Genomic DNA, 12,047 nt, shown 5'->3' on the forward strand with positions numbered 1-12,047 from the left:
CTCTCATCTCGTCCCACCTACCTGCACTCAGCCTCCCTCCATTCCTTTCCTGTCCATATACCTATCCAATTTTTTTTAAGTGACAACATCGAACCTGCCTCTACCACTTCTACTGGATGCTCTTTCCACACAGCTTCCACTCTCTTAAAGAAGTCCCCCCTCGTGTTATCCCTAAACTTTTGCCCCTTAACTCTTAACTCATGTCCTCTTGTTTGAATCTCACCTACTCTCAATGGAAAAAGCCTATCCATGTCAACTCTATCTATCCCCTTTATAATTTTAAATACCTCTATCAAGTCCCCCCTCAACCTTCTACACGCCAAAGAATAAATACCTAACTTGTTCAACCTTTCTCTGTAATTTAGGTGCTGAAACCGAGGTAATATTCCAGTAAATCTCCTCTGTACTCTCCCTATTTTGTTGACACCTTTCCTATAATTCGGTGACCAGAACTGTACATAATACTCCAAATTTGGCCTCACCAATGCCTTGTACAATTTTAACATTACATCCCAACTCCTGTACTCAATGCTCTGATTTATAAAGGGTAGCATACCAAAAGCTTTCTTCACCACATGAGATTCCATCTTCAGGGAACTATGCACCATTATTCCTAGATCTAGAATAGATCTATTCCTAGGTCTTGGGTACTTTTGTGCGAGTTGGTGTTTCTGCTGTTCATTCCGCTCTTAATGAGACAACTTGGCCTGTTTATAGAATTAGCATACAGGCAACTGAGTCCTTTCCAAGTTCAAAGTAAAATTTATTATCAGGGTACATACATGTCACTATATACTGCCCTGAGATTCTTTTTCTGCGGGCATACTCAACAAATCTATTAACCAGTAAACATCAAGACCTGTTAACTGTAAGCAAACTGTGCAAATGCAGATATAAATAAATAGCAATAATTAACAAGCATGAAATAACAATATAGCAAAGTCCTCAAATGTGTGTAGCTATCCCCTTTCTTTCAAGACTCTAATCGTTGAGGGGTAGTAACTGTTCTTGTATCTGGTGGTGTGAGCCCTGAGGCCCCTGTACCTTCTACTTGATGGCAGCAGCGACAAAACAGTCTGGCCTGGGTGGTGAGGATAACCGATGATGGATGCTGCTTTTCTATGGCAACCTTTCATGTAGATGTCCTCAATGGTTGGGTGAGCTTTACCTGTGATGTACTGGGCCGAATCCACTACCTTTTGTAAGATTTCCTGCTGAAAGGCATTGGTGTTCCCATACCAGGCTGTAATGCAGCCAGTCAGTTAGAAGTTTACCAGGGTTTTCGATGATATGCCAAACCTTCACAGACTCCTGAGGAGGTAGAGGTACTGTTCGTGCTTTCTTTGTAATTACAATGATATGTTGGATCCAGGACAGGGCCTCTGAGATAGTGACACCCAGGAATTTAAAGTTACTGACCCTCTCCACCTCTGGTCCTTTGATGATTACTGGCTCATGGACCTCTGATTTCCCTCTCCAGAAGTCTACAATGAGTTTCATGGTCTTATTGACAGTGAGAGGGAGGTTGTTGTTGTTATGTCACTCAGCCAAGTTTTCAATCTCCCTCCTGTATGCTGATTCATTACCCCCTTTGATACAGCCCACAACAACTGTGTGGTCAGCAAACTTGTGCGTGGTGTTGGAGATGTACTGAGCCACACGTTCATAGGTATAAAGCGAGTAGAACAGGGAGCTAAGTACACATCCCTGTGGTGTTCCTGTGCTGATGGAGATTGTGGAGGAGATGTTTTAGCCAATCTGAACTGACTGGGGTCAACAAGTGAGGAAATCCAGGATCGATTTGCACAAAGATGTATTGAGGCCTAGGTCATGGAGTTTTACTGATTGGTTTTGAGGTGACAATGGTATTAAATGCCAATCTGTAATCAATGAGGAGCATCCCGAGGTATGCACCTTTGCTGTCCAGATGTTCCAGGGTTGTGTGAAGAGCCAACAAGTTAGCATCTGCTGTAGACCTGTTGCTTCGTTAGGTGAATTGGAGCAGATCCAAGTCACTATTCAGACAGGAGCTGAGATGCTTCTACTTGCTTCTACTCGACAGCCCAGGATTTCTTTGGGATCTCATCAGCTCACAGACTGAGGACCATCTCCCAGGCCTGGTCACTAGTCTGCTGCTCACGTGATGTGCGCATCACTGGCATGGCCCTTAGTTATTGCCCCTCCCCAATTACTCTTTTAGAAAAGTTAAGTTGAAGGTACCAGCACAGTGCTGTGGCGTTAAAGCTGTGGAATTTTGACTCTCTAGTGATGAGTAATTGGTTTATTCACATACATAAATGGGACATTTTAGAAATCTTCCTTTATTTATGCAGGCAGCAGGTTTCTTTAAATATTTGTCCATAGGTTAACACCCAATAAGGTTCATTAGAGTGAATGTTGTTTTAAATATTTGAGATGAGGTGAAGGAGGCAGTTTTTCCAAATGATCCATATGCTTGTTGTAAGAAGCTTCTTTGCTAACTGATCAGGGCTGCCTGGTGCAATGCGGCCTTAAGCAAAACGGGGAAGGAAAACTTGCTCGGATTTGTTTTTACCCTGTGATGTAGGAGCTATTCAGCCCACAAAATCTATGCTGACTTTCAGAGCAGCTCCATCGGTTCCATTCTCTCTCAGATGCATGTTAAATGAGGTTTTCATCGGTCAGGGTCGACCATGGATGTTGGGTCCTAGCTGTCTAGATACACAGGCCAGGGCAGTAAAATATGGAGAGCAAGCTGTTGTCCACGTAGCACGCTCCCTTTTTCCATACATCTGATGAACCCAAACAAACAGCAGAGACCAATACACTTTGGGCACCAGCAACATCACAGGAGTTGCCAAGCTGTGTTGAACTCAACTTAGGTCTGCCTTAAGGACTCCAGGTCTGGATTTTTCATTCTGGGTTTACTCCTGAATCCTTCCCCATGAGTGGGTATAGCCGTAAGGCAGTGAAGGTATGAAATCAGAGTTTTCCTTCTCCTAGCTGAGCTGCCAACCATGCTTGATGAGCCCTATCTGTCCGAAGCGACTGGCTTTAAGACAGTCTTTTACTTTGCACCTTCTCCTGTCAGTAGAAACAGTTCTGCCAGGCTCAGTAGCTAAGCCACACGTGAAGGCCAGGAGTGGACTTGGTGGTCAGAGGCTATTTGAGTCGCAGGCCATTGGGAGCATTTAATAGGTAGTGGGAGCTTGTCCCTAACACCATCCCTGACTATAACAACCTTAAGATGTATGTTAACTACAGCCATATTATTCTACTGCCTATCTACATTGGGACAAATTTACAATGACTTATTTATCGAAGAGCTCACATGTCTCTGGAATATGGGAGGACAGAGTACACAGTGGATATGGGGAGAATGAGTAAGACAGCATCCAAGCTCAGGATTGAACCCATGTTGGTGCAGTTGTGAGCCAGCTGTTCTAGTAGTTGCTCCACTGTTAAGTCATGTCAAGTCAAGTTGAGTTTATTGTCGGATGCACTGGTGCAGTGAAAAGTTTACTTGCAGTAACCTCAGGCTCAGAGCATTAGACATACAGCATAATCGTTAGTTAGATAAGAAATTATACACCACCACAAAACAAAGAAAAATGGCATTGTAGTGTAGAATTGTCATGGTGTTGCTCAACTGCAATGATTAGAATTGTGCAGGTTTATTCAAGAACAGTAGTTATTATTGAAACAACCACAAATGGGCACAGTGGTAACGTGGTGGTTAGTGCGACGTTATTACAGCTCAGGACGTCAGAGTTCAATTCCGGTGTCGTCTGTAAAGAGTGTGTACGTCCTCCCCGTGGAATGTATGAGCTTTTCCCGGTGGCTCCTGTTTGCTCCTGCTGTCCAAAGATGTATGGGTTTGTCGGCTAATCAGTCATTGTAAATTGTCCCACGAGTCGGTTACGGTTAAATCGGAATTGTCGGGAATTGCAGGGGTGGCAAAGCTGGAAGGGCCTTTTTGCACTGTATCGCTAAATAATTGTTTTTTAAAAACCTGGCAGTGGGGGACTTCAGGCTTCTGTACCTCCTGCTCTATGGTAGCTGCAATAAGGTGGTATGGCCTGGATGCAGCATTTTCGAGACAGTGCTTCATGTTAGATGTGTGATGCTCACTAACAAAGTTGTTGTGATGCAGAGCTGACGCAGATCGAAGACCCGAGGGCACAGTGGCGGCGAGAACAGGAGCGCATGCTGAAAGAGTACTTGGTGGTGGCCCAGGAGGCTCTGAATGCCAAGAAAGAGATCTACCAGGTGAAGAAACAGCGGCTGGAGCTTGCCCAAGAGGAGTACCAGCAACTGCACGACCTGTGCGAGAACGACAGTATCTCCTACGTCAGCTGTGAGTACCCACCAGTACTTTCCACTGGTCCACTAGGGACCCATAATGTCTATCGAGACCTTCAACAGTCAGCTGTCAATTTCACATGTTACCAAAGTAACTTCTTCCCTCAAGCTTAAGCCTGTGTGGCTCAGTTTAAATGGGAGGCCAAAATAGTCAATGTTTTTGTGTTTGCAGCAGTTAGAAAATAAATATGTGCACTCTCCTCCCCTGCAAGCCACTCCACCATCTCTGCAGTCTTTTACTTATGTACTGTTTTGCAGTTCTTCCACATGTTGTATTTTCACTCTGGGGAGTTGTTGGGAACCAGAAGAGTTCACCTCCGATAAAGACAGAAAACCGAATTGTTTAGTACATAAACAGAAGCACGAGTCAAGCTCAGTAAATTGAGACTGGCACTGAAAGGTATCAACGTAGCCATTCAGATGCCAGTCTTCAATGTATTTTCCAACAGGCAACCCATTAGCATAGGATACTCTGTACAGCAGATGCTTTGCTTGCGAGGCTGTTTCACCCAGCTGGCTGTGCTTCTACCTACAGATCCGCTTAATTCACGGGGAATGAAGAGGTGATGGGGATCAGCTCAATTCCACAATGACATTAATGTTAAACTTGGATGAGTTGGCCTTTAAACATTCAGTTTCACTCTGAGCACAGCCAGTCAATCCCTCATGCTCGATTGCTCACTCACAAACTTTATTTTCTGCCTGTCTCCCTGTCCGTATGTCACCACCCTTCTCTGCCTGTCTCTCTCTGTCTCCATCTCTTGGACCTGATGCCTCAGTTTTTGACATTAGCTAAAGAATGTACAATTAGTAGGTTTGTAGTATAGCATTTTTTGACAGTTTCCCATTGCTTTTTCAACAACCTTGGTTGTCAGTGAATGTAATCACAGATGCATGCCACTGGCAGTGCGTAGGAGGTAACAGCAGTGGATGCAAGATTAATGTTGGACATTAAAGAACCATCTAATCCATCCACTTTGTTCCACACTGGCATGATGCCTGGTGTATCAGTCTACTATCCACCCCATCTGGTCTAATGGAATTACCGAGGAAGGAAGAAAGCCAGGCAAAACAATCAGGGATAAAAATACCGAGAAAAGAACCTCCACAGATGTTAGAATCTGAGGAGGGAGAAGTAATTAACGTTTTCAGGTTGATCAACTTTTGTCAGAAGTAGTTATTTGTATTAATCTGAAAAGGTGACTGCTTCCTTCTCCACAGATGTTGTCCAACCTGCTGGGTATCTCCAACATTTTCCATCTTCACCATTAATGAGGGATAAATTGGGGAATTCTTGTGTGACCTCCCACTTCCTTTTCCTATAGACAATGAAAACTACGACCTGACTTACTGTTTTCCAACATGTACCTCTTGTGAGCTGGTCTGTGCCCTAGACTTAAACTGGGTTTACTCTCACTTGGAGGAATTTGCATCCACTTCAGGAGCCGGCAACCTCTTCCACAGGCCCTTTCTTACTGGGGGAAAAACTGCTCCTCTGATCTCATATGGGGTTTGACACAACCTGAGAATGTGGCCCCTGTTTCGCCCTAATGTTTCTCATTGAAAAAGATGGCCATGGAAGCAATTTAATCCCTTCATTACTTTGTGACACACATTCATCTCTAAACAGTTAACAGTCAGGTGCTGACTTTGCACTTCTTAAAGCTGATCTTTGATCTGTGCAGCCATGCGTTGTTCCCATTTAGAACTCCTTTGGTTTGATTAGTTTGCATAGGTTGGAAGTCTAGGCAGGCTCAGATATTATTCACGATGGACATCTGTAAATCCGAGGCAGTGCCACAGAGTATTTTACCTATGCTCTTGAGCTTCATTCTCACCATCCAGTGAACACACACCAATCCCATTAACCACCTTTCCTGACTTGGATGAGAATCTGGTCACAAAAAAATGTGGTTCTTTTATCATTGATGTGTAACTAAGCTGATGAAATCTTGCTTCTAATTTATGTGGGTGTTGCTGAAATGGCCAGAATTTGTTCTGTCTTTAGTTGTCTTGAGAAGTGAACAGTGGGGCTGCCTGCTTGAACACCTTTAGTTGTACGTTGAGATTCCTCAGTGCTAACAAGATCTTGATTGTGGTGGAGCAGTTAAAGAGTCATGTATTGACCAGGTGGGATAAAGAGTTTTTCTTTCCTGATGTACACTAGTAAACTAATTAGATTTTTACATTAATCCATCAGTATTTAAACTGATACAGATCTCCAATTTCAGAACTACCAAATCACACAGAGATTCATGGACAAAATGATCTTGTAGCTGAATTTTTAAAAAGCACAGATGCATAATACTGTAGAATTAAAATTCGAGATGCCGTGCATCGTAAGTTCTTGGTGGTCTTTTATGTAAAACTCTAGGTTAAGTTATTGTGCCTATTTGCAATGGAATGGCTGAGCCAGAGGAGAGATCAGGTGAATCATGATCCTTCTCACTCTTAGACCCACCAATACTGCTTTCCCTCTACCTTCCTTTCATACCCCCTGTTTCTCCACTCAACTCACTCACTGCCTTCATCACTTTCACTCTACAGGCCCTTTGGTTTTCACATCAGGTGCTCCAGCATTAACTGCTGGTGTGAAATTTGCCATACCTCCCATTCCTCTTCAACTTGACCACAAGCGGTTCCCTAAGCTCTGATTTGTAAGCCAGTAGTTTGATTTTTTTCCAGTTGTTTTGAACTTCACACGTTCATTGATTCCATGTTGCTGATTTAAAATTTTTTTTTGTAAACAGTGTATTCAAGTTCATCCTCCAACACGAAATATGATCCTGACCAGATCAAAGCAGAAATTGCTAGTCGAAGAGAAGGGGTAAGTGAGCTGCTGAACCTCGTTATGGTTGTAAACCCATCCCATGTTGACCACCCTCTCTTGTCAGATCTGTGGACGTTTTGAGGCTTTTGCTAGAAGTTTTTCATTACAGGTAGTCCCTGAGTTACGAACATCCGACTTATGAACAACTTGTACCCACGAGCCGACGGAGGAGAACGCCATCCGCCATTTTAAGTCATTACCATTGACACTGTGATGACTGTGTAGCTTTATATTTGGCTTAAATTTTTCTTAGCAAGTCTCACCCTGACCCCGCCCCCCCCCCATCTGGTTGGCTGGTGGCGCAGTGAGATCAGCGCTGGGCTTGAGAACGGAGGTTCCCGAGTTTGATTCGATGATAGACTGTTCCCAAGTGTGCCGGATTAATGTTGAGCTTGCAACTCGACCTCATTAAAAAAAAACACTGCCACCTCCAGTATAAATTTCCACGCAGAATATTGAGGAGGATCAAATACCTAAACCCAGCACAGCCCCCACTTGCCCCATTTAACCTGTCTCAGTACGGAGAACTCTAGGACCTGGAGAATTCAGTGTGGTGGTCCTTAGAACCCAATGGAGCGGGTCCCGCCGTCTGCAATGTTTCTGTTCTGTTGACAGGAAGCAATCATGATTGAAAACAAAGTGGAAATAATAAAGTGTTTGGTCATCGGTCATTGGAAAAGCGTTAGGCTATTGTCGGTCAATGATCGGAACAATTTTAAAGGATAACAGATAAAGTGAGAATAATGGAGCATGTGAAAGGCACTGCCCCAATGAAAGCTACAATTATTATTAAGCAATGCAAAGGCTTAATTATTGGAATATATAAGTTTCTTAAATGTCTTATATGCATAGAAAGGTAAAATGTTTACTATATACTAAGACAGACGTTTGACTGATGCTAAATAATACCGTATGTACTTGTTCTGACTTGCGTACAAATGCGACTTAAAGATGGACTCGGGAACAGAACTCGTTTGTAACCCGGGGACTGCCTATATATGCTTAGTGATACTGTGAACAGCTGGACTAGAGCTGCACTAGTTGCTTCACAGCTTTTAGAAGTAAGATGAGGGTTCTTGGGCAAATTCACTTGTTGGATCATTTGGCATCCTACAACTCAAAAGTTCTGGGATTTATGATGGAACAAATGATTCCAGAATAACTGGAGGAAATATCAAATTAAAGCCAAACTGGCTTCGTAAATTAAATCAAGTCCCTGTGGATTCTGGAAGACTAAAGTAGAAGCAGAAATTGCTGTGTGACTCAACAGGTCCTGCAGTGTCCATCGAGAGAAAAATGGAATAGCCATTCCAAAGCCAGGGCTGGAACATTTTTGAGAGAAGTAGCTTTGGAGCAATGGCAAAGCTGGGGAAGAGGAGGCATGTGATGTGGTGGAAGGAGCTATGGTGAAATGGCAAAAGAGTTGTTGATATATGGGAAAGTGACGTGATAGTAAGTAACTGCAGATGCTAGAGTCTGGAGTGACAAGCAATCTGCTGGAAGAATTCGGTGAATCAAGCAGCATCTATGGGGGAAAGGAATTGTAGAGGTTTGGGTCTAAGCCATGCATTAGGTCACACCTGGAAGGAAAAGAGAGTTAGTCTATGTTATCAGCATTCTTTTCATGAGGAGAATAATGAAGTTTTATATTCTGATTTTGTTTAGTAAACTCCCTCATGATAGCCGGCAGAAGGTGTAAAGCTTATAAAATAAAGCTGGAAATAGCTGTGTCATATCAACTTAGGAACAGACAGTAATGTTGATCTCAGCTGGATTAGAATGAGCAATGGATTGGTCAAGTGTAAATCAAAGTGCTTCCTCCTTCCATGTTGTAAAGCCATTTGAGATTATTGTGAGTGACTTACGGGCAATTCCAAGGGCTAAAAGCACTATTCTGAGAGAACGTTTTTTGAGGTTTTCCAGAATGGTGTTATGGATGAGTATCTTCAGAGAGACTAGGAGAAACCGAGATTGTTAGAGTTGTAGTGTGGATGTAAGTCCTTTGGCCTCTAGTGTCCATGTGACTCTATTCCTCAAACAAAGCAGGTCAACTGGCGCTTTGCTTTGTGCTCAAAGCTGTGAGTGGTTTGGTTAGGATTAGACAAAGGGGGGAGTGCATTCACTGGCAGAGGAAAAACCAAAGGGAAGTTGAGGATACATTTGTTGTATCTAGCGTATACTTATATTTGAAAAAAGCAATGGAAGCAAGCTTAGAAGTGATATTTAAAGGTGAATTCGATTGTTGTTTGAAAGGGAAGAATATGAACAGTCATAGGTAGAATTTGATCCTTTTCACAAAAAGCAATCGCAGACTGGACCAAATAACATTTTTGTGTACACGATTCTAGGTAAATAAAAGGCATTGGTAATTTAATCAAATATTTGAAAACTTCATAGAATGTAAAGGTTTAGGTTGATCAGTAAATGCAGAAGAAAACAAGGATGTTCAGACACTGTAGTTACTTTCTCTTGGGGTTCTCTGCCCACTTTGTTGACCTGATGTCTCTAAAAGTTGTCGGGATATTCAAGGTGCATTCAGCTGTTAACAAGATTTAGTTTATAAGTTATAAAGCAAGGCTGACAGAATTTGCAAAGATTAGTAAAAAGTTAGCTTTCTTGTTGGCCTGATATTTAAAGATTTTGCCTGGGTTAGTGTGAACCATGTGAAATTTGTTCTATTTTCCCTTTGATGATTAATTTATTGTTCTTATAGAAGGCTAAAGGGGAAAGAGAGTGCAAGAAGTTGTGGAGACCCTGTTCAGGGAAGGAAAAAATTGATTAGTGTCTGGTGAACTGTAATCCATCATAGTATTCTATGAGTCACACAAAACAACAATGTGACTCAAAATTAGGAACATTCTGGCATTTGTGAAACTCTGAACAAGAGTTGATTGTTCTCAAATAGAAGTGAGGTATTGGAATGAAAAAAGAAAATCCAAAGCTGTGACTACAAACTGAAGGTGTGCTTTGCCACTTTGAATAAAGGTGCAAGGCCTAAGACCATAAGATGTAGGGGCAGAATTAGACCATCGAGTCTGCTCTGCCATTTCATCATGGCTGATCCAATATTCCCCTCAGCCCCATTCCTCTTATCCCTTCATGCATTGAAAAATCAAGAATCTATCAACCTTAAATACAAGACCATGAGACATGGGAGCAGAATTAGACCATTTAGCCCTTTTGAGTCTGCTCTACCATTCACTCATGGCTGATCCTTTCTTCCCCATCCTCAACTCCATATACACATAAAGACTTGACCTCCACAGCTGCCTGTGGCAAAGAGTTCCACAGATTCACCAATCTCTGGCTAAAGGAATTCCACCTCATCTCTGTTCTAAATGGATACCTCTCCTGATGCTGTGTCCTCTGGTCATAGAATTTCTTTAACATAGGAAACATCCTGTCCATATCCTCTCTATCAAGGCCTTTTACCATTCTGAATTCTAGTGAATACAGGCCTAGAGCCATCAAACGTTCATCATATGACAAGGCATTCATTACTGGAATCATGTTCATGAATCTCCTTTGAACCCTCTCCAGTTTCAGATTATCTTTTCTTAGATAAGGGGCCCAAAAATGTTCGCAATGTTCCAAGTGAGCCCTCACCAGTGCTTATAAAGTCTCACATTACATTAACGTTACATCCTTGCTTTTATATTCTACCATGAAAACAGAGAATCCAAACTGTCACCACAAACTGGTGGTGTGCTTCTTGAATAAGGGTGTAAAGCTTAAGACCATAAGATGTAGAAGTAGAACTAGATTATTTGGCCTGTTTGCTAACATTAATGCTAACATCACATTTGCCTTCCTCACAACAGACTCAAACTGCGGATTGACCTTTAGAGAATCCCTCACAAGGACTCCCAAGTCCTTTTGCACCTCTGTGTTTTGTATTTTCTCTCCTTTTAAAAAAAATAGACAACTCCTTCAGTTCTACCAAAGTGCATGACCCGAAACTTCCCGACACTGTATTCCCTCTGCCGTTTCTTTGCCCATTCTGCAAATCTGTCTTAAGGCTTTCTGTAGCCTCTTTACTTAAAACTCCCTACCTCTCCACCTATCTTTATTTTGTCTGTAATCTTTACAACAAAGCTACTATCCAAATCATTGGTTCCAACTCAGACCTCTGTGGAAAGCCACTAGAAATCTTTATTCCCATTCTTTGCCTCCTGCCAATCACCCACTGGTTTATTCATGCTAGAATTTTTCTTGTAATACCATAGACTCATAGCTTGTTAAGCAGTCTCGTGTGTGGCACCTTGTTAAAGACCTTCTGAAAATCCAAGAATGCAACATCAACCAATTCTCCTTTGTCTGTCCTGCTTGGTATTTCTTCAAAAAATTCTAACAAATTTGTGAGGATAGAATTTCCCTTAAGGAAACCATGATGACCATGGCCTAATTTGTCATGTGCCTCAGAATATCCTGAGACCTCATCCTTAATAATTGACTCAAACATCTTCCCAACCACTGAAGACAGACTAACTGGCTTATAATTTCCTTTCTTCTGTATCTTTCCCTTCTTGAAGAGTGGAGTGACATTTGCGATTTTCCAGTCTACCAGAATGATTCCAGAATCTAGAGCTTCTTGAAAGATCATTACTAATGCATCCATGATCTCTTGAGCCACCTGTTTCAGAACTCTGGGGTGTACACCATCTGGTACAGGTGACTTATCTACCTTCAGACCTTTCAGTTTCCCAAGAACTTTCTTTCTAGTAATGGTAACTTCACACACTTCATGCTCCCTTGCACCTGAAATTTTCACCATACTGCTAGTGCCTTCCACAGTGAAGACTGATGCAAAGTACTTACTCATTTTGTCTGCCATTTTGTTGTTCTCCCATTATTACCTCTCTGGCATTGTTTTCTA

At 42.2% G+C, this 12,047-nt stretch overlaps 1 protein-coding gene across 1 annotated transcript in view; it reads left to right on the forward strand.

Moving 5' to 3' along the window:
- The window catches only part of wwc3 (WWC family member 3), a 238,361-nt gene that overhangs the window by 112,242 nt on the left and 114,072 nt on the right, over window positions 1–12,047 (forward strand). Inside the window, exons 3-4 of the mRNA XM_059967946.1 lie at window positions 4,133–4,336; window positions 7,092–7,168. Coding sequence (XP_059823929.1) covers window positions 4,133–4,336; window positions 7,092–7,168 — 281 coding nt within the window. The remainder of the gene's footprint in view (window positions 1–4,132; window positions 4,337–7,091; window positions 7,169–12,047) is intronic.

This window comes from Hypanus sabinus, chromosome 4 (genome assembly GCF_030144855.1).
Source record: "Hypanus sabinus isolate sHypSab1 chromosome 4, sHypSab1.hap1, whole genome shotgun sequence".
In the NCBI taxonomy this organism is placed as follows: Eukaryota; Metazoa; Chordata; class Chondrichthyes; order Myliobatiformes; family Dasyatidae; genus Hypanus; species Hypanus sabinus.